At 40.1% G+C, this 22777-nt stretch overlaps 1 protein-coding gene across 5 annotated transcripts in view; it reads left to right on the top strand.

Moving 5' to 3' along the window:
• akap13 (A-kinase anchoring protein 13) overlaps nucleotides 1-22777 on the top strand; it is a 170299-nt gene that overhangs the window by 59905 nt on the left and 87617 nt on the right. For all 5 annotated transcript variants that reach the window (XM_044357341.1, XM_044357342.1, XM_044357339.1 and 2 more), the window contains exons 7-10: nucleotides 301-493; nucleotides 10242-10467; nucleotides 15816-16626; nucleotides 18033-21344. In XM_044357341.1, the coding sequence (XP_044213276.1) occupies nucleotides 301-493; nucleotides 10242-10467; nucleotides 15816-16626; nucleotides 18033-21344 (4542 nt within the window). The remainder of the gene's footprint in view (nucleotides 1-300; nucleotides 494-10241; nucleotides 10468-15815; nucleotides 16627-18032; nucleotides 21345-22777) is intronic.

Below are 22777 nucleotides of genomic sequence, written 5' to 3'. Positions count from 1 at the left end.
AAATGCAGCAGTTCATTTGTGAGAATATTATTGAAGAGCATAAGCAAATGAGAAAAGATAATAAGATTTGTGCTAAGTTTAACTGAAACCTGGAGCCATTACTGGGTTTAATTCAAGACAAAGATCATCTTTAAATACAGCGTCAGTTAACTGCTATACTGGTACAATCCTCCTCTGACCTTCTGATTCTTCCTCTTTCCCACATTCCTCTCACCACCAGGAGGAGGTGTCTACCTTGCTTCATTCTAGCCAGTCAGTTGCAGTCTGCCCCCTCAACTTTTTCTTTTTTTTTCTGTCCAGCTCAGTCTCAGTGCCAGCAGCACTCTAGTCTGCTCCACTTGGCAGCCGGTCATGGTCTGAGGACAGTGGCATCGTTCCTCCTGCAGCAGCCAGGAGGAAGGGATGCACTGAGGCGCACCAACGCTCAGGGACAAACTCCAGCATGTCTGGCAAAGACCAGGGGACACCAGCAGCTGTTAGAGCTCTTCACACAGTGAGTACCTGATACCAGGATTTAATGAATATGGACTTTTAAAGGCCCATAATGTGGGACAGATAGTCTCAGAATTGTATTAGTTTTATTTGGAATGTGATCTGAAGCATGATGCTCCTACAGCTCAAATGACAGGTGCTACCATACCTGTGGAGGCAAAACTATCTCCTCAAAATTCTGTCTTTTATTAGATGTCTGCTATATGGTAAAAACACTACATTCATAGATAATTAAAACATCCTCTACTTATACTGAGACAAGACACTCCATCAGATCTTGGTGAAGATTCTTAGTCATCCAGGTCATGGTTATCCAAGGAGGGTTGAATCAAGGGCAACTGGACTTCATTGAAGATACATGAAGAAGAACTGAAGAAGTCCTTGGATGAGAGGCAAAACGTCTTCAAGAATCTTCAACCAAGTCCAGCTGCCCTCGATTCAACCCTCCTTGGATACCTCATCAGATCACATGATTTATTTTAGATCAGTGTAATAAAAGGCCAGTATCAGCAAACTATCATCATAGCCTATCTTGCTGAACACAGTGGATAGACACAATAATGTGAACACCTAATGTGAACACCTGCTGAAAATAATGCACACCTATATAGTAGCATGTCCACAAATAGAGCCTTTGTGTCGTATTGATTAGGGTTGGGCATTGTTTCATTTTGTCTACTCTGACTCTGTTTCTTTACATTGATTCTGTTTTTTATTGAATCCATGTTCACATTCTTGTCATATTTTTTAAGTATGAAAAGAGACCAAAGAAACTCTGAATGAGGGAAGTTATCTCTTTATCGCTCTATATAAAGTAAGGAATCTCTGTGTGTCTGTCTGTCTGTCTGTCTGTTTGTTTGTCTGTATGTATGTATGAATGAATGAATGAATAAATGAATGGGTGACACATTACAGGGAAAAACTAGTACAGGTCTGAATGCTTGACCCCTACAGTGAGGGGATCTTGTGGCTCTGTTATTCTGTGGGGGGCATTTTGCTGGCATAGTTTGGGTCCACTTGTCCCCTTAGAGGGAAGGATCACTGCAAATCAATACAAAATTGTTCTGAGTGATCACCTTTATCCCATGATGAAACATTTCTATCCTGATGGGAGTGGTCTCTTTCAGGATGACAATGCTCCAATTCACAGGGCACGAGGGGTCACTGAATGGTTTGATCAGTATGAAAATGATGCGAACTAGGGATGCACGATATTATCAGCACATCATTGGTACCAGCCGATAAAAGCTCTAAAATGAAATATCGGCATTGGCGAATTCTGCTGATTATGAGAGGCGGATATGTTGCCTTGTGCCCTGTGTCATCCTGACGGTCTCGGTGCTTCCTCCACAGGCTCCAACCGGAGCACCGAGCTCCGGTTTATTATTCAGGTTAAAGTAGGAAGAAGCAGCAGGTCTGTCGGGCAGCTTGAGTGAAGTGGAGCCTGCGGAGGAAGCACCAGGACCTTCAGGGTGAAACAGTCCATCGAGGAACTGCTATGTTCAGCTGCACAGATAGGAAACACTTTGGCTGACAGGATGTACCACTCTGTTTGGAAAAAACAGAGCGTATTAGGTTCATTACCACCACCTTCTGCCCCGGAGTATGGACCAGAGATTAAATCCTACACATTAATCCTGTCTGTCTAATAAACTCAAAGAAAACTCTACCGCTCCACCCACTTGGCATGTTCATTAAAGTTTCAATGCTGAGCTCCTGAACTCCAGTCTTACTAAGTTCTTCCTTCATATATTGTCTTTCTAGATCATACTTAGTACAATCTATGCTTGCATGCAATAGTCTCCTCAGCCAGCTGGAAAAAAAATATGTGCATATATCGGCATCGGCAGTCGGCCACAATGAGTTGGAAATATCAGCATATCGGATATGGGAGATTTTGGACTGATATGTTAGACAGCGCTCTCCACCACCATCATCAAAACACCAAATGAGGGAATATCTTTTTGAGGAATGGTGTTCATCTCTCCAATAGAGTTCAGAGACTTATAGAATCAATGCCGAGGCTGAGGAACAGTCCAGGTATCATTGGATAATTCGTAATACATTTGTAATTCAAAAACCAAAAAACGGTAAATCTGTTATTTGAAAACCGTTTTTGGTGTCAGAATCAAGTGACAAAAAACCAATCAAAACTGGCCTGTTTTTGGTTTTTGCCAATTCATTTTATCCTTATTCCTTTTTGGGTTGAATATTGAACTGGTCTGCGGTCATTCAGCCAGTTTGTTTTTGCGTTTGAAACCTAAAACAGAAGTCATGTGGTTTTTTCCTTTTTTCATTATAAACCAAAAACAAAAAACAAAATCACGTGATCTATTCCTTTTTTGTTTACAAACGAAAAACCAGAAAACCAAATTCAAAAGACGGTGCAATTTTGGGTTTTGCAAATTCTTTTTTTCATTTCTCATTTGTGACAGACATTAGCACGGTGGACAGACAGGACATTATGCAGGACCATTATGCAAGCACAGGATCTAATAAAATAAACAAATAGGCCTACATATAAATAATTAATTTGTTCTTTTCATTTAGACATGAAATACCTTTTATCCAAAACATGTTATATATTATTTAGTTCGTAGCGTGAATTAATAGCCTAATTAATTACATATGTGGAAATAGCCTGTGTCGTCCTTCACAAACAGCGTTATCTGAAGTAACAAGCAGAAGTTCCCACATGTTACCTAATGGTTGTTAACTATTTCACATACATGTGTCACTCATTTCAGTGCCGCTGCGGCAGTGATGGAGGTGAAATAATTGATCCAGGAGTAGCTGCAGTGCGCAACAACAACCACCAGGTGGCACATACGAGCAACTGAGATGCAGCATCTGTCTGTCTCTCATCATGCTCGGCAAGCAGACGCGATGGGGCAACTGAAAAATCCTGTGAAACTGTTTGAGAATTAGCAGCACTGTTATATTTTCTGACAGACCTGTACAGTATACTAACACACTACACAGTCTTAATTTCATAAAGGGCATTTATATTATGATATTTAAACAAACAATTCGTCAACACAGTTTAGACATCAATATATGAACCACGGAATCAAACTTTTAGCTTCTGAAGTATTGTATTTAGCCAGCTCTGATGAAGCTCAGGATTTATCAGGAGGACGCTGCTTTACTCCAAACTTTGTGAACCTGGACTTTGTGTGTGACCTTTTGGATGTGTAGGAGAACACAGAACATTAATTAACATTAGATCCTGATACATTAGATCCAGATAATTAATGAAGTTAGGCTGCTGTGTCTCATGAGTAAATGCGTACAGAGTCTCTCTCAATGGGGAGATGCACTTATTGTTTCTGCTGCGGTCGCATCTCTGCAGGTATTTAATAAACTCTTTATAAATAAACATTTTTTGGGGAGGAAGTATTTAATAGTCAGCAATCTTGCACCTCCAACTGAAATCATGTTCTGGCAGCTATGGGTTCACCTGCCGATTTATGTGCCATTTATGAACCACATTCACAACCAAATGTATTTCCCTGCACAACCAACAATGAAAAATCAATCATCACAGCAGTAAAGATACTTTTCTTGATAGAACAGAGTGTAAGGACGCAGGTTTCTGTAAAATGTGCAGATTTGAGTTGTTATGAGCTGATCGATACTGAAGCAACAATGGCTGTAGACTATAATAACCCTCCCGCCCCATACCCAATTGACCCACACCCCCCTTCCCCCCTCCTCAAATGCCTTAGCCAATCGCAAAAAAAACGTAAATTCGAGATCCAAATTCAATTCATCCCTGGTGCGCTGTAAAATCTGTTTTATTGAAAGAACATCATCAAACAGTTACAACTACATGGCTTTATGATAGCAGCCTTCATAGCAACCACCATAGCAACGATAGAGAACCTGCAAGAATCTCCGTAATAACTGACAAACTAAACAAACATAATATACATTCACTCAATGAAGATTACCGTAATAATAAGAATAATAATGAAATAAAGTTAAAGTATTAAAATTAAATTGAACTTTTAAACTCTATTTACAGAATGGAATAGTAATATTTTTGAAATGGGATGTAAAAGTTTAAATGACATATCAACTACAAAGGAAATATGGACTGTGGTATGGAAAAAGAAAATAAGTGTATGAAATATATGAAGGTGACAAGAATAAATTAAACATAAATAATTAATAAATAATTACAGTATGTAACAATAGAGGTTGAATGCTATGCACAGAATCTAAAGTCCAGCTTGATGAAATATATGAAAGTGACAAGTTCAGGGATTAAATGAGGGATGTGAAATGTAAAGTCCATTTTTATATCCCCGTGTTCATCCCGTTTATGCACACACACACACACACACACACCAACAATGGTGTATCCAACGTACAATGTTTAAGTGCTTTATTGGATGACGTGGCTCAATATTAATTTAGGAAGACTATTTTTTAAGAAAGAGGATTTTATATTAAATATACTCAGCCACATATTCTTGGAAATATAAAATTAAACTAGCAACTTCACATTTCACAATCACAGGCTATAAAACACCTTTTCTTAACACAGATATTGGTGTTTAGATTCAGGTTGCGGCGGACGGCGGCAATTTGAAATGGAATGAAGCCCACCGACAGCAGACAACCCAGAGCAGGAGTCGAACGCACCACATCCGCCCACAACACAATGCTCTTCCCTAGCCTCCTGCTATTAAAACCTGACCAAAAAAAACTTTATTTCTCAGAATCGAAGGAGAAATAATTATGACTGATGGCCTTAAGATAAACATATCCTATTACTGAGTTACTAAGGACACGTTGGTGTTTTGTGTTGAGAAATGTTAAAGATATCATTAAGAGAAAACCTTAGCACAGTCACAGTGAGGAAAACATTTCCGGCAGGCGGATAAAGACTGCCATATTCAACCAATCGCAAAGCTTCTAATTCTGTTTACTGCACAGTTTATGGCTGATCGAGTTTATAATACATACACAAATTATTTTCTTTACAGTTCAATGTACAGTTTTACAAGTAACCACCAATCTTCAGTACTATATAATGTTAAACTGAATATAGCATAGAATATAGGTTACAGCTTTAGCTGGTGTCTTCACCATAGTAACGGTATAATTTTTAATATGATTAAAAAAAAAAATCCTATCGTGATAATGGCAATATTCCAACTTGTTGACATAATGACATCATACCATTACGCACAGCAACAACAAGCATGGCTGAAAGCAAAAGTAACATTGCTACCAGCTTCGCGGTGGAGTTAGTTCCAAAAAGGGGAGCGACTTCAGTAGTGTGGAAGTGGTTTGGTTACAAAAGATGTACAACAAACGACTGTAATATGTAAGTGCAAGAAGACTGTAACAACAAAAGGGGGCAGTACAACAAACTTATTTCACCACCTCAAGCAGAAGCACCTGGTTGAATACGAGGAGAGCCAAAAATCCCGCCTAAAAATCTCAAGTATTTTCTCATATCATCAAGAATATCATTATCACAGAAATACCCAGAAATATCATGATATTATTTTAGGGCCATACTGCCCACTCCTATTAGGTATTTACATCCACATATAATGAGAAAATGTCGCTCTCTCACATTTTACAGGATGAAAAGGAAAGTAATTTAGTGCTTGCAAACTGCACTGTGCTGTACTGTTAGCCCAAAGCTTATTTAAGAAATACCTGTAAAGCAACTCTAAAAGGTGTTTCTTGAGGTGTATGTGTTAATCTAGTGGTAGAGATAGTGAGTCAACTTCTCATAGGCAGAAGGGATTATAACTTTTCACTGTTCCTTGTTCTCCTCCTCCCCTCATATTTTTTTATGGTGATGACATCACAGGCACTGAGTCAGTCCTTTCCCCCCGTCGGAGAAGGAAAAGGGAAAAAAAGGGGTGGAGGCTTGTAAGGACAGATAAATAGAGAGAGGAGATGAGTGTCAGCAGAGTCGAAGCTTAGCCCACGAACCAATCCTTCACAGAACAATGCTGTTACACACACACAGCTGTTAAAGTGTCAGACACAGAGAGAAAGTCAGAGAGCCATAACACAGACAGGGAGGGTGTGGGTCACAGTCAAATCTTAAAAGTTATGTTTTTCTGTGAAACAAGGAAACCTGTTGTTATTGCAGAAATTCCTATCATTATTTATCATTATTTAATTTTCCCTGTATATTGTCTAATAACTCTGCCCTGCATATGTAGCTTTTTTCTGCACTTTCATCACTGCTGAAGATATTCTTAGTGCGCATACATATTGATATCATTGACAGTAACCCTGCCACACTATAATACCCACTACACCTACAAATTATACATATTTGTTTAAAATACAAAATATGGAAAACATTTCATTCATTACTGTATATTTGAACAGGCTTTATATACTCTATATAACCCCCTGCATTCTGTCTTTTTTTTACCATTTAATATTTTATCTCAGCACTCCTTGCACTCTTCGCTACTTTGCACTGCTTGTATCCTGTTTACAGTTCACAGAAATGCTTTCACCTTTCATTCCTTGTGTATCTTTCTGAAGATTGTTGTGTTGTGTGTAACTACATTGAGAGCCACTAAACCGGAGGTAAATTCCTTGTATGCGTAAACATGCTTGGCCAATAAAGACGATATTGATTCTGATCTGTCTTGTCCAGAGTCAAAAAGTGGGTAGATGATTTATGCTTCCCAATGACTTGCAGCACTGTAGAATGCTCTCTTTTGAAATCAGTTTTACATTATTGCAGTTTTGAACCCAAATTTGCTCTTCATCAGGGAAGAGAAGAGAGATCACCAACTAGTTAGTGTTGACCAGTTAAAGTTCCCCTCCACTATCCTATTATAGGGGCTGGGCCTACAAGCATGATCACAAATCATTTGGAAGCCAGTACTGGTCCAATATTCAACTTACACAAGTGTGATGTGGAAACTTGAAGCCTCCAGTGAGAATGGATTTTACAGTGAAGTAGGAGGTATCTTGTCTTCAGCAGTTAAATTTCTGAAATGAAAAATATTTGCATGTTCATACATTCTGGGATATTAATGAGGGAGGGCTAGATGTAATGCCAAGGATTTTAACAATATAATTTAACTGTACATCTTAAAACATATCTGGAGGGGATCTTTAAGAACAAGACTAAGAGTCTACAGAGTCCAGCAGTTCTGTGAGGCTGAATGCTAACATGCTCACAGTAACAATGCTAACATGTTTAGTAGGTATAATGTTTACCATGTACATTATTTTAGTTTCGTGTGCCATTCTAATATTTGTTAATTAGCACTAAACACAAAGTACAGCTGAGCTGATGGAAAATTTCATTAGTTTTGCTCGTATTTAATCATAAACCAAAGTATTGGAGAAAATGAAATTTTGATCTGATGATGGTGCCAGATGAAAAGTCAGAGGATCACCAGAGTTATGAATAGGTTACCATTTTATAATTTTATCTATTCTCATGATGATGATGATGATGCATGGGATACTTTCTACTCCACAATTATCCCATAAAGGATGTTCTTAAATGTAAAATACTCCACATTTATTTCCTTTAGAATGAAGCCAATCATCTGACCACATGTTCTCGATAAATCTACAGCTTTAGAACAAGCGTTTTGATGTTCAGATTCACTGAAATGGCAGTTTTCTAATAATCAATTCAATGTTATTTATATAGCCCTAAATCACAACAAAAGTCATCTCAGGGCACTTTTCACATAGAGCAGGTCTAGACCATACTGTTTAATTTAGGGTTAGACCCAACAATTCCCCCATGAGCAACAATTGGCGACAGCGGTAAGGAAAAAGTCCCCTTTAATGGGAAGAAACCTCGAGCAGAACCCAGCTTTAGGTGGGTGGCCATCTGCTTTTGGGTAAGAAGGGTGGGGGGGCACAGAGAAGCAGAACAACAACAGTAGATACATGACTAGCAACAACAAACAGCAGCAACGGCAGGAGAAGGACATCCCCATGGCAGCGCAGTCCCTGGGATTTCCTGCAGATGAGAAAGCACAAAGAACTCTAGGGAAGAAGTCAAGTTAGTAACATGCAGTAATGGTATATGAATACATACAGATGGAGGAGAGAGGAGCTCATTGCATCATGAGAAGCATTCTAGGCCTATAGCAGCATAACTAAGGGCTGATCCAAGGCGAGCTTGGTCGGCCCTAACTGTAAGCTTTATCAAAAAGGAAAGTTTTTAGCCTACTCTTAAAAGTCATCAAATAAATTAAATCTGAGTCTTATGTATTCTTTGAATGGATATAGATATATTATTCTATTCTATTGTTAAAGGTAGTTACTTGAGATCTTTAACCTAAAGTATTCTTATTTAGCAGAGTGAAGGTGAATTCAATCATATAGACCTTTACAAACAGTCACTGCTACTCAGTAGGTCAGAACTATGAGAATATCTACATGTTCACCAATTTTAACAAACTCCAAAACAAAGTCATTTGCACTTAAAAGTCTTCTAAAAGTCTTCCAATTTATCTCCTTCCGTTTTTCCCCATCCAATGACATCTGCCCCAGAGGTCACATTGCCTCCATGGTTTATGTCTGCAGCTAGGTCCCCGTCAGCTAGATCGTTGCACCAGGTAAAAGTGAGAAACCATGTACACACTACAAAAATAACCCCCGCCTAAAATTGTACCAAACCTCCACCTTTATTGCCTTAATCATTTTTCTCTTATCTCCAGGCCATAAACTGAAAACCTGTCCTCTGTTCTTTTCATGATGTTAACATCCAAACAGTGTCATGTCATGGATCCGAGGCAACAACTCACTGGCAATCCATTCTATGTTCTAATCAATTAAAAACTAAGTTGGCTGACAGGACAATCTAGGAGAAACAGTAACAGCGTTAATGCTGTCACTATGAAGATAAACCAATTTACAACAGACATCACTCTGTTGGAATGTGTGTGTGTGTGAGTGCTAATATCTGTCCAGTACACAGTCTAGCACTTTCTTTTGACAGTTACTAATTATGTAAGTAACAGAGAAACCACTGGTGTGTGTCAGCTTAACAGTCAGCATCATGTCAACAGTTGTCAGATAAATATGTACAAAATAGCTGTTACGAAGACACGCAATGTCGTGTTCTGCTGTCAGAGATAAAAGGAGCATATATGTCAGTAGTTGAATCTTTGTGCACTTTGATGCTGAAGGAGCTCTTAAATGGCTGCATGCAGATGAACTGTAAGAGGCATTCTGAGAACAATAAGTTTTAGTGTGTTGATTGGCAGCTCAGCTGATCCTAGTGGTGTGGGAGGATTTGGGGAGGGCGTGGTTACAAAGTCTAGATGAGTGATGTGATGTCATCCACCACATAGAGCTGTGTGTGTCACACATGTTGGGTGTTGTGTGCTTGCCTTGTCTTTTGGTATATATTTGTTCTGACTTTTTACTTATTTAGTATATATCGTGACTCTTTCAGTTTGGTAAGACAACTGTTTTTAACTTCAGTTCCTTGAAAGAAAATCAAACTCACAGCCACAGTGTTAATTATTTGCTCTTACACTAGGCAGACAGGTAAGAATCTTGGACATGCATTTCTTTAAATTACTTATTCACTAGTGTTTATTTATTTATTTATTTATTTTCTCAAACGTGATTGAAAGGACAAGAGAGTGAGTTCAATGGACAGGTTTGTGTGTGTGACCGATAAAAGACAGAAAATTGTTGTAAGTACAGCTTGGTTTTGTTATATGTTTGATATTTCCTTGTGTTGCTCAGATAGACATATGTCTGTTTCATCTCAGATATGAGACGTCCTCAGATATCCAGGTGGAACCAAAGGATCAGCTGCACTTTTACCCAGGGGGCCGAGTGTTTCAGCACCACTCAAATCTTGGTACCTACACCCTAACATTCTCCAGCCTGAAGCAGAGGGAGGGGGACGCAGGAACAGAGAGCAGTGGAGGCTGTCGTTTACAAGATGAGGTGGCAGAGCTGAGAAGACTCATTCAGCTTCACAGAGACAAAAAGGTGAGCTGACAGCCTCGACATGTTACTTGTTTGACTAGGTTTCCTTTAGCTCAAAATCAGACAAAGGAAAGCAACATTTCACAACAGAACCCCTGCTGAGAGGAATGATGTTCTTACAGAAAGATATTTCTGATGCGAAGCCTAATGAAGGAAGACATTGCATTGTTTTCTACAGTGGAGCTGTTACATTACTGTTAGGCTTGTGTATTACATAATGTATTTGAAAACTCTGGACATTCCTATTGTGCTATGTGTTTGTGATTTTTGCCTTCTATCAGTTGTAACACTTTATTCACAGCTTTATTGCTTACATATAGGGATGGGAGTAGACACAGCTTTACAACAGAGTGAAATTGTCAGTTTAACCATATTATCCAAACCACTTACTGAAGTGTAAATGAAGGTGAACAGTAATCACACAGCTGATTGGTCTTTAGTACACGTTTCAGTCTGGTCTTGAATGTATTGATAGAACTACAGTTCTTCATATCATCAGGTAGGGCATTCCACTGAATTGTGGAATGCCCTCAGCTCACACAGAAAGCTGACTGCCCAAATGCAGTGCGACAAAATGGTATGGTACAATCTTGTGTAGAGGATATTCTGGAGGATCTAATAGAACTTTCTGAGCGAGTGTACACAAAGTCACATAGTAGAGGAGGGGCGAAACCATTTAAAATTTTATGAACTAGGTACAAATTTGAGAATAATCTAAAATTGTCAAAGCTCAGTAAATTGTATTTCTCCAGTACCCTACAGTGATGGAAATGCATTGGCTTTTTGTCCAGAGTTTTTAGAGTTTGTTTGTATAAGGAGGTTTTATGGCTGTTTCTCCAGCCTGCCCTCAACATGTGATGCAATAAGACATATGGGAAAGAATCATAGCATGCATAAATATCTTGGCTGCATCCAAACAGAGACAGTTTGTAATATGTCTAAAATTTGCTAAGTTGTACTTTGTCATAGGTGCTTAACCTCAGTAAACATTAAATGTAAAATACTCTTAATACAGTTAATATAATTGCCTGTTTGGAGGCTTTTGACAAGGCTTTGAACAGGTGAAGCAACCTCAGCTCCAGCTTGTTGACAGAGAAGCCTACTACAAGCAGACAATGTTCTAAAACGGGTTTCGTGGATGAGGTTGTCACTGAAAAGCCAAGAGAGAAGTTGGATGACCACTGTGCTCAATACGAGAATGAGATTGCTGTCAGCAAAAAACACTTGACCTATGTTCATGCTGTGACCAGCCCATCTCGCTTGTAAGTGGACGTTCCGCTCATGAATAACGGTAAGACAAAGAAAAAGAGTTGTGCCTCTACAGGAGTTTTCCTATCTAATCATTATGAGACAAGTGATGAGGATGAAATTATCATAACGAGCATGAGAGGTGAGAGTAAAGAGGACACTATGCATGCAGACATAATGGCAGCAGTTGAGGTCAAACGGACTCAAATTTGTCCAACTTCTTTACCAAAGATCTAACCAAAATAGTGCTGATTACCATCAAGGCAGCGGTACCTGCTATTGTCAAGGCTGTCCAGAAACAACTGGACTTATCTGTTGACAAGCAAAAGATCAATAACAATATTCTGGAATGCAAAGAGGATTAGCTCAAACAGTACAGCCAGAAGGAAAATGTCAGAATCAACAGTATCGAGGAGGAGTGGGATGGTGAAGAGAGTGAGGACTGGCTGATAGAGAGAGTGTGCAGACTTGCTGAGGCTGCCGGTTTGGATGTTAAGGAGCAGGATATGTCAACAGCACCTAGGCCGGGTGGTGCAAGGAAACAGGGTAAGAACCATCCAGTGATAGTCAGACTGGCAGAAGAAAGAAGATTGACTTTATGATGAATAAGAGGAAGCTGAAGGAAAACAACATGTACTGAAAGCGTTCATCTGTGAGGACCACACTAATTTGAGGTATGTTTAAATATGCTGAGGAGAAATGCACATACACATTCATCAGAGATGGCAAAGTCATTTGCAAGAAGGATGGTAAATACATTGCCATCAACAACCCGAATGACTTCTTCCTGATAGGATACAATGATGTTGACCACAAAGTTTTTGGAATTGACTTCAAGGACAGGCCCCGAGTACAAATAGAAGACCAATGGTGTCAGAATCTGCGGATAATTTTCCTAAATGTGTGTGGCATAAGAAGTTAACTAGAAATCCCAGATTTCCTTGAAATATGTAAGAAATACGATGTCTTATGCTTCAGTGAGACAAAAACAGACAGACATTCCAGACTTGACTGAAAAATGTAATTTCATGGGCTTCCAAGTGTTTATCAAGGATCGATAAAATCTTACAAATTGGTGATCAGGTGAAGTCATAATCGCAGTAAGTAATGCTATCGGGGATAAATGTGTGCAGAAAATAGTCCATAGTGATGCTTGTATATGTGTACAAATCAATAGAAATATACTGAACTATGAGAAAGACTTGGTGCTCATGGCAACTGATATCCTGCCATACAAGAGAAGATACTCTAATGTTGATATGTTTGATGATCTAACACAAGCTATCCTTGACCTTTCTATTGATACCAACTATGTTCTCATCTGTGGGGACATAAATGTGCACACCAAAGAAAGAGAAGATTTGGTTATGGATAAGTACATGAAAGATGAAATGGATGTGAATGAGCAAATGGTAAATGGACTGTACTTGTATAGCGCCTTTCTAGTCTTCCGACCACTCAAAGCTCTTTTACACTATGTGTCACATTCACCCATTCACACACATTCATACGCTGAATGGGTACAGGGGCTACCATGCAAGGTCCCAACCTGCCCTTCAGGGGGAACTAACCATTCACACACATTCATACACATACATACAGGGGTTCAGTATCTTGCCCAAGGACACTTCGACATGCAGACTGGAGGAGCCGGAAATAGAACCACTGATCTTCCAATTAGTGGACGACTCGTTCTACCTCCTGAGCCACAGCTGCCCTAGCATATTGGAAAAAATTTGTGTACTGCCAAAAAACTGGAACAGGCTCAAATATTTTTGAGGAGAAAGTCAATGGATACATCTAGAGACTACGGCAGCTATGGCACAGCTCTTTTAGATATGTGCAAAAACCTTGCCCATTGTATCTTAAATTGCAGATGCGAGGAAGATAAATATGAAGGAAAAATTACTTCAACTGATAATACTGTGATTGACTACATGATTGGTTCCCCCTTTATATTAGGCAGAGTAAAAAAAAGCTATACTGGGATATGTTGGCTGACAATAATAAGGATAAAGAATGTCTCGTCCATTTGAAAGACTTCTATGAGCACTGGTGGATAGTGAACCCCAAAGGGATGAGTTAACAGAGGACGTCAGTAGTGATCATATATTTGCTACTGAAGCACTGAAGGCTGAGGAGAAAATTGCAAAAGGTATAGTTACCCTTAAGAGTGGTGATGCTGATGGTATAGACAGAGTTTTGAATGAATATATTAAGAGTACAGCTTGTACCTTCTTACCTGTTTATGTTAAATTGTTCAACATGATCTCAGGGATAATCAGTAAAAGTTGGGCAAATGGCCTTATTGTTTCAATCAACAGATGCAGCCGCCTAGAATAGCCGACCGGTCCATGACAGGGCCCATACAGATCCATGGTTATCTGAATTGAATGAATGGATATGGCCAGCTGGCTGCCAGCTGGGGGCAGCAAATCTGAGTGGCTGGTGCTGTATAAGAGGAATGGGGATATTGAGCATTGTTTTTAGCAAGCTTTTTACTAATATACTGAATGTAAGTTTGTACAAGTTTTGTGAAGATAATAGTATTTTGAAGGAAAACCAGACAGATGTGGTTGATCATGTATAGTAGATTGTTTAATGTAATTGTGAGCATATATAACTATATGAAGTTCTGTGTTTTTGTTAAAAGAGCCAAATCTGAGTTTTTCTGAGCTTGACTGGGGTCAGACAGGGTGAAAACGTATCCCCACTATTATTTGCATTATTTATAAATGATCATGAGGAATATTTGGTACAAAATGGATGTGAGCCAGCTAGATGTGGTGACGCCAAGACAGATAGTTCTATTAAACTCATGGTATTAATGTATGCAGGTGACACTATCATTATGGCCACAACAAAAGAGGGACTTCAAAAAGCGACCGATCAAATGTGTTATTTTTGTAGGAAATGGAAGTTGAGCATAAACGAGAGAGAAGACGGCCATTTTAGAAAGGTTACATCTGAAATCCCCTAAGTACACATTAAAAGTTAAAATGTCAGCTTGTAATAAAATGATATATAGGGAATTAGGAAGATATCCACTATGTATTGGTATGAAAAAGAGAATTATTGGTTACTGGCGGAGTTTGTTGAAGGAGAAGGAAACAAAGCTCAGCTGGGCAATGTATAATTGTTTATTAAACTCTTTTATCACCGGAACGTATGTATCACCATGGATTACATCTGTCCAGCAGATATAAGATGAATATGGTTTCTTCTACATTTGGTTGGATCAGAGATGTGATCATATTAAATAGATGAAGCTTGCAGTTGAGCAGAGGTTAAAAGATCAGTTTTTACAGAAGTGGCACTATGAGCTTCAGAGTATGTCATCATGTGATTTATATTGTGACTTTAAAGAGGACTTTAGGTTTGAAAAGTATCTACTTTGTGAAAATAGGAACTGGGCCAGGCTATTTGTAATTTCCAAGTTTCTAATAGCAAAATTCCTAAAATAACAGGAAAATACAAAGGTCTGGAAAGGAATAAAAGGTTTTCTAATTCATGTAATAATAACTGTCTGGAGGATGAGTATCATGTTTTGTTTGAGTGTAAAATCACAAGCATCATTGAGAATAGAAATAAGTATCTGCCAAAATATTTTGTAAACCAACCATCTATGTTTAAACTTATATTATTATTGCAGACAGATAAACCAAGGATAGTATGTAAACTAGGTGCATTTTTGAGTAATGTCCTGTCTCTTTTTGAGTGACTTATTCTGTGCTATAGATCTCTTCTGGTTGTTTAGCATTTGTACTGCTGTATTTTTTTACGTTAGTACTTCATACCACAATGTGTGGTCTAGAGTAAATAAAATCTGAATCTGTTTCATTTACTTTTTAATTAGGAATTCCTAAAATACACATCACAACTCACAACTTTGATCCCCTTTGTCCTCATCTCTGCATGTGCATACATGCGTACGGTTACAACGTGATCTTGCATGAATAGATTTAGTAGCAGTTTAGCTTTTCTTAATGCTAAGATCACATATCTGTTTTTACCTCGTCAGGTAGTCCAGTTTGGGCAGTTGCTCGTTGTGAAATAACATTTTTCCATCACCATTTAATATGGATTTCTCCTCCTTCTTGCAGGGAATCTCAGATCTTGGTGGTACTATCACACTGAAACATGCCTCCACATCCCTCTCCATCAATCATGAGCAGTTCAGCCCTGACTGGGAGCTGCAACCCCGCTCTAACAGCCAACAGGAGAGCGAGGAGGGTGCAGGCCTGGCTGTGGTAACCATAGAAAACTGTAGCACAATAACGGAAGAACAGGGAAGTCCCTCATCATTGGAGAAGAGACGGCTTGGGGGGGACTCTGCTGTTGTTACTCAGACACCCTGTACCACTGGAACTCTGTGTCAGAGCCAGGAAACTGGTGGAGAACAGAAAGGTACACCAACTGCTATCTCTCATGCTGGACGTAGCAGGAAAAACAAAAGGAGAACTACAAAAACTACAAGATGTGCCACAGAATCTCCAGGAAATAACAGAGGCACGCCAGAGGCTGGTAAAGGAACTGCACAGAGACAGCCAAAGACAACAGGAAGTGTAACAGAGGAAACGCAGTCACCGATAGAACCAGTGGTGGGATCTGTGATTGGTGAGGCAAGAGCCACAAAAAATCTATGTAGTCCTGGAACAGAGGAGACTCAGTTACCCATAAACCCATCTGGACCAGGTGGTGATGAGAACTGTACTGACAGGAAGGCTGTTGCCTTGCCTACCACCACTGTTGTAGAAAAACAGGAAGGACAGAAGTGGGAAGTTGAGCTGCTGATATCCGACCGAGTGATAGAGACAGAAACACTGACAGAGACAGAGCAGGGTGACACTGACAATCTTCTAGTAAATGAAACTAATCCTCACTCTGCTTTGGAACCAGCTGCAGGAAGGAAAGGTAAGTTTTACTGTGCTGAAAGAGTGGATCAGTGTTAGATTCACTGAATGAATGGGGTGTGTTGTAAATCTTTTTTTAGGTCTAAAAATTATGTTTCTTTTGGTTATTTTAAATTGCAAACCAGACATAATGCCACATAATATTTACTGTAGAGTGTAATTGGAAGCTCTTTTACCTAAATAATTAAAAATCAATTTATGATTTGGGACATAGTTTGACTGGACAGAAAAATGACAGAGTACAGGGACACCAAATGACACTAAGTTGGACGTACTGGTGTTGCTTGTGTCACTGTTGGTTTTTGATTAACTTTCTTATGCCCGAGGGGAAATTGTTTTGCAGTGATGGCACAAGCACACTGGGGGATCTTTTTCTGCTCGTGTCACTGTAACATGGAAACCAAGAGTGACTCAGTGTAACTTTTTCTAATGTAGAGCAACTCTCTGTGTCCTCTTCAGATGCAAAAGTGTTTATCTTTAGTGAAAAATGAATAGTGATGACTTAAAGGAAACAAATAATTTAATGAATGAACACATACACAACAGATTAGTCATTTAAACTAAACTAAATGCAAAATTAAAGCTGCATAAATGATTTTTTGAGCCACTAGGGTGCAGTGCAATAGGCTGTAAACACAGCAACACAGTATTGGTGCTGTGCAGGTAATGTCCAATGTTTATCAGAGTTTTTTCACTCAAAACAGCTGCCTGCTGCTGGACACCAGGTTGATGAGAACCATGACAGTGAACTAAAACAGTAATGTTTGAAGGCCATAAAACCAAAACAATGAGCTGAAAGACACTAAAACTCTCCATAGAACAAAGGGAATTGCAGTATCAGTGATGATTCTTTGTGGGTTTGTCATTAAGAGTACTTTGGATATTCATGTGATCCATTGGTAATATGATTAGATATTTGGTCTTATTTTTGTGGATTTGGCAATCATTCCTATGAGTAATAATTAAATACTCACTGACTTACTTGCTGAAATCTGGGAATGCTGCATCAACTTCAAAACTGGGGCCTCACAGGTCAAGAAACACTATGAGAAAATGAGACAGGTTGTAAACAAACATCCAGGTCACTCAAATTAATTTGGAAGAGAATATGAAGGTCAATAGTAAAATTATCACCCAGATGATCTATTGTAAACATCCATCACAGTATATGAACCGTCACCCTGCTTTTATGATATATAAACTGCACTAACTTTCAGTTTGACCTCCAAATAAAGTGGCTTAGATAATGTGGATAAACTGTTGGCTTGTTTAAAACCTGTCTAATCTGACTGTTAGTATTTCTTGACCTGTTGAACTTCATGTACGGTAGCGATGTTGCAGTGTTTCCAGATCTCAGCTGTTAACTTGTTGAGTTGCAATCCTTAATCTAATTCTGTCTCCGCTCAGTAACCATGGGCCAGGAACAATCCCAGGATCCCCAAGAAAGCCAGCCAGACCCAGGAGACCCGAGTCAACCTGACTCTACACACAAGAGTCCTCAACCTGGCAGGAGGACTAGCCCCAGGTCCCTGGACACACAAAGAAAACCCCACAGAGTGCTGTGGCGGGATGGAGGCCAGACTGGGAGCAGAATGGAATCACCTCCACACAGACCAGAAATGGTTGCAAACACTGTATGGTATCAGGATGACTCAGACCAGGGTGCCAATGAAGACTCAAATATAAAGGCGGTGAACTCCCTGTCAGTTTGGTATGATGCTGACACAGTGGATCAGAGAAAGACTGAACAGCTGGAGCAAGGAACAAGAGAGCAGAAAGAATGCGATTTAAGCTCGGCCCAAGCTTCTGGTCTTAGCGCTCCACAGCTGTTAGAACAGGGTCTTAGTTCTCGTCAACTGTCTGCAGCTCTTAGTCAGCCACATGCTGTTGGAACACAGCCAGTACTGTCACATGGGCCTGGAGCACAAAGACGGGAAGTACACGGATCACAGCAAGAGGAGGAAGTTGCGGCAGAGTGGAAGGAGCGAGGCAGAGAGAAGGTCAGTAACAGAGAGACAACATACATCAGAAAGAGCTCTGAAACAGTAGAGCTTGAAGAGGGAGGAGAGGAGAAGCCGGAGAGTGAGGAGATTGGAGCAAAGGGCCGAAAAAAAAGGAGGAAGAAGAGGGGGAAGAGAGGAGGCACAGAGGCCAAGCTTAGCTCCAGCTCCAGTATAGAGTCTCAGAGCCAGATAGAGGTACAGGCACAGAGAGAACAAGTAACAAATCTGAATACTCAGTCAGACACAGCGTCAGAAGCCAAGGATATAACAGGAAGGGCAGACGTCCAGTCTCCAAGGACTCCTGAGCCAACCCGGAGAGAGGAAGCTGACAAGGACGCCATGCATCTACCCAGCCAGACAGAGGGCCAGACCAGGGGCACTCATGGACCTGACTGTGTTACAAATTCAGAATCCAGTTATACTACTTCAGGATTTAGCTCAACAGAGCTTGAACAAACAGAACTGACTGATGGTCCAGCTTCACGGGAATTATCAGAGGAGGACAGCGCAAACCTTCTTGGACCTGATGACCTTAACCCAGATTCTAGGGTCACGGCTTCAGAACTGAATGAAATGGACAGAAAGACAGAAATTGTGGAAACCGTGTACCCAATGAGGACTGAATTATTAGACCCTGCAGAAATTAAATTAAAGGGTCTTACCAGTCCGGACCAACAAACAATGGATAATGTGGAATCAAAGGCATTATCAGCTGAAAATGAGGATTTTACCGTTGCTGGTAAAGCTGTAGCATCTGTGAACTGGACAGGTTTGGTGAAATCCAACTGTCCAGAGGAACTTCCTGTCAAACATTCAGATCCCACAGAATTCACAGAGGACTCATTTCTTGTGGAATTTCCTGAACAGAATACACAGCATGTACAATCTGTGGACTCCAACAAAGCAGTACAACCTGTGGATCCCAACGGAAAGCCCACAGAATGTATGGAATCTGAACAACCTACAGAAGCTGTGGGACAAACACACCTTGTGGGAGCTCGGAGTCTGCCATTTGAAGGCACAGCGGATGTTTCACCACTTCAAATACGGGAAGGAAGTGCTGAGACAACTATGAGGGAATATTTAGAGCATTGTTTTGCCTCAGAGATGCTGAGAGATCAGCAGCACAAAAAGGAAAAGAAAAAAGAGTTGTGGGTGGATGATGAGGAAGTGGGTAAGGAAAGAAAGAGAAATGACAACGAGATGGTGCATGGAACTGAGTTATTTTCCATACATGAAGGGAAAAAGGTGGAGGGTGAGGAGTTTCCTTCCATAGACAGAGAGAAGGAACAGCAGAAGTACAATGAAGACCTGGTCGCCACAGCAGTAGCAGTGGTTACAGTAGCTATAGCATCAGCTTTGGCTAGCATAGAAGTGAACCAACAGTTAGCAGACAATCAGTCAGAGATTAAGGAGTCTGCTAGCAAAGCAGCAGCTAATGATCCACCATTACCACTGGATGCTAATGCACCAACTGATAATGATAATACTTTCAACATTATTCAATCCACACAAATGACTGCACAGCTGATTAACAAAGACAAAGATAACTGCCAACTGTTAGCTGACTCACATACAGCTGAGACTGTGAGCCAACATTTACTCATTAAACCTACTGTTAGCTCTGAAGAGCAGGCTAATACTAGACTACCCACAGATTCACATTCCGTAGAGTTACAGAGTCAAACTGAAACAGAACACCCACAAACACCACAGCTAGTTAGCAATGAACACGCTAACCCTGACCTGTCAACACTTGCAGAAACTTCTAGTTTACCACAACTTGACAAACAGGAAATTCAAACAGAAACTAAAAAAAACAAATTCTTAACATGTTCGCTAAGTGACCTACCCAAAGAAGACAGTCTATTGGAAGTTAATATAAAATCTTTGCCAGAAGCTAATGAGATGATTATAACTGAGGTAGACAGCCGAGGTCATATGCTGACAGGAATCCAGCTGCAACAAAAGAGCCAGCTCCCTTGTCCTGTTATAGACACAGGACAACATCCAGAGGCTTCTGCCATATCCTGCCTTGATTCTGAGGAGAATCCCAAACTAGGAGAGCATAGCGAGCCACAAGATCAGTCACTTTGTAGGAAAGAGAGTGAGATACAAGCAGAGAGTGAGTTAGAGTCACATTTTCAAAAGAATGAGGGACATGATAAGAATGATAGTTACCCTATAGCATCTGTAACTGCTGAGAATGAGGTAGGCGGTCAGGTACAAAGGGACAGTTCAGACAAGTCAAAGGCAGGGCATAGTGAGAGTGAGAGATGTGAAAACAGTTTTACAGACATGCAGGCGAAAAAGTGCAAAAGTATTCAGCATCTGGATGGGCAGGTTCACACACCATATGAACGGGAGATTCCCACTTTGCCGCTTTCAACACTCCCTGTTACCCCTCGAGACTCGGCTCCCGTGGCTGATTCCAGTTCAGAGGAACTTACTCCCCCCGTGAATCTGGAAACAGGCAAATTCCAGTCATCCCATTCATTACTGGACATGAAGCTTGATGCAGGCAGTGGCTCGTTCCAGTGCAAAGATCATAAGTCTGGTGCTATGGATAATAAGGATAGCATGTTCAAAGACCTGGATAAAGACTCAGACACTCTGGATACAGTGGATGGATGGAAGGAAAGAGAAAGGAATAACATGAAAAGGGATGAGGAAACAAAGAAAGAGATGGTCACTGCAGCAGACACATCCCAGACAGGTAAATAACTTAATAATACACTTTCATTAATCAGCCCTACACACTATGTTTTTCTGTCTCTAAACACATCAAATGGCCATCTTCACACATCAACAGTCTAGCTTACCTTCAGTAAAATCTTACATTAGTGATGTTTTAAACACTATTCAATTCACTTTCACAAATCAACAGGACACTAAAATATGATGTTACATTTGAATGATAAAAGCTGCATAATAATGACCAACTGCTGTTGTATCACATCTGAACTTAACCTGCGTAGGCTTATGTTAACATTAGCTTCAAAGACAGGGTGAGCCTTGAATCTCTGCTGTCCAAATTCAGAACTTTTAACATGATAAGTAACAATGATACAACAAACTTTATTGGAAGTCAGTAGTTCACTGCCCACCAGCTGTCTGTCATTCACTCATCACCTCCCCAGCCAGCTGCTAGCTACCAGTCTGAATATGATGTGATGCGATCAGCTACATTGTTCGTCTAGAGAAAGATTGATCACTCTGTTAGCAAAGAGAGAGTCTATTATCTGTCTTTTCAAACATTAAAACCTTCTTTGGCTGAGTAAAAATAGTAAAAACACCTGCTTGTAGAGAGTGCATTAACCTGGAAAAGGTCAAGAGTGGAATTTGTTATTTGGCTAACTCATGGAATTAATGTCAAAATTTGCAGATGGTACTTGTCATGTCAGTGGTCATTGACTGGAATATTCACCACAACTTGTTAGGACTCTAATGATATAAGTTTCTCTTGCATTTTGAAAATGGCCCTCATTCAAATAATGATTCTGACAGTCCTAATCTTTCCTATCTCATTGATCTTTGTTGGGTCATTTTGCTAAGGTCAGGGCTGTGAGTCATGTATTTTGTGTTTGACATTTAGTGACTCATTTATTTCACCCTCCATTTTTAACAGTGTTAGATAGTAGCTTTGTTTTCAGAGTGAATAGGGGGAAGCCAAGAGACACAGTGGAAAAATGTTTGCGTTTGTGTGTGTGTGTGTGTGTGTGCGTGCGTGTGCGTGCGTGCGTGCTCGTGTGTGTGTGAGAGAGAGAGAGACAGTTGTTGATGTTGCTCCAGTGTTTGTATGGGGCAATGGGGCATGGTATCCAGGCAACCTCATGATGTCATCAAGACTTAACAGTGGACAGCGAAACTAGAGGTAGTCTGAGAAATGGTTGTGGTGTGTGTATGTGTGTCAGTGTGTGGATGTGTTTTGTGTGTGTGGAGTGTTACCCACTATGACCAACTAGTAAACTAAAACTGCAAGAAAATAAAATGAATACTTGTGTGTGTGTGTGTGTGTGTGTGTGTGTGTGTGTGTGTGTGTGTGTGTGTGTGTGTGTGTGTGTGTGTGTGTGTAATTAATACCCGGACAGTGATGCATAGCTACATCGTCATCTTCTAATACTGTAGTTGTGACGCAGTGACTGACCT

Source organism: Thunnus albacares, chromosome 7, assembly GCF_914725855.1.
Source record: "Thunnus albacares chromosome 7, fThuAlb1.1, whole genome shotgun sequence".
In the NCBI taxonomy this organism is placed as follows: Eukaryota; Metazoa; Chordata; class Actinopteri; order Scombriformes; family Scombridae; genus Thunnus; species Thunnus albacares.
The sequence above is the reverse complement of the archived record's forward strand: the minus strand, read 5'-3'. Positions and strand labels throughout refer to the sequence as shown.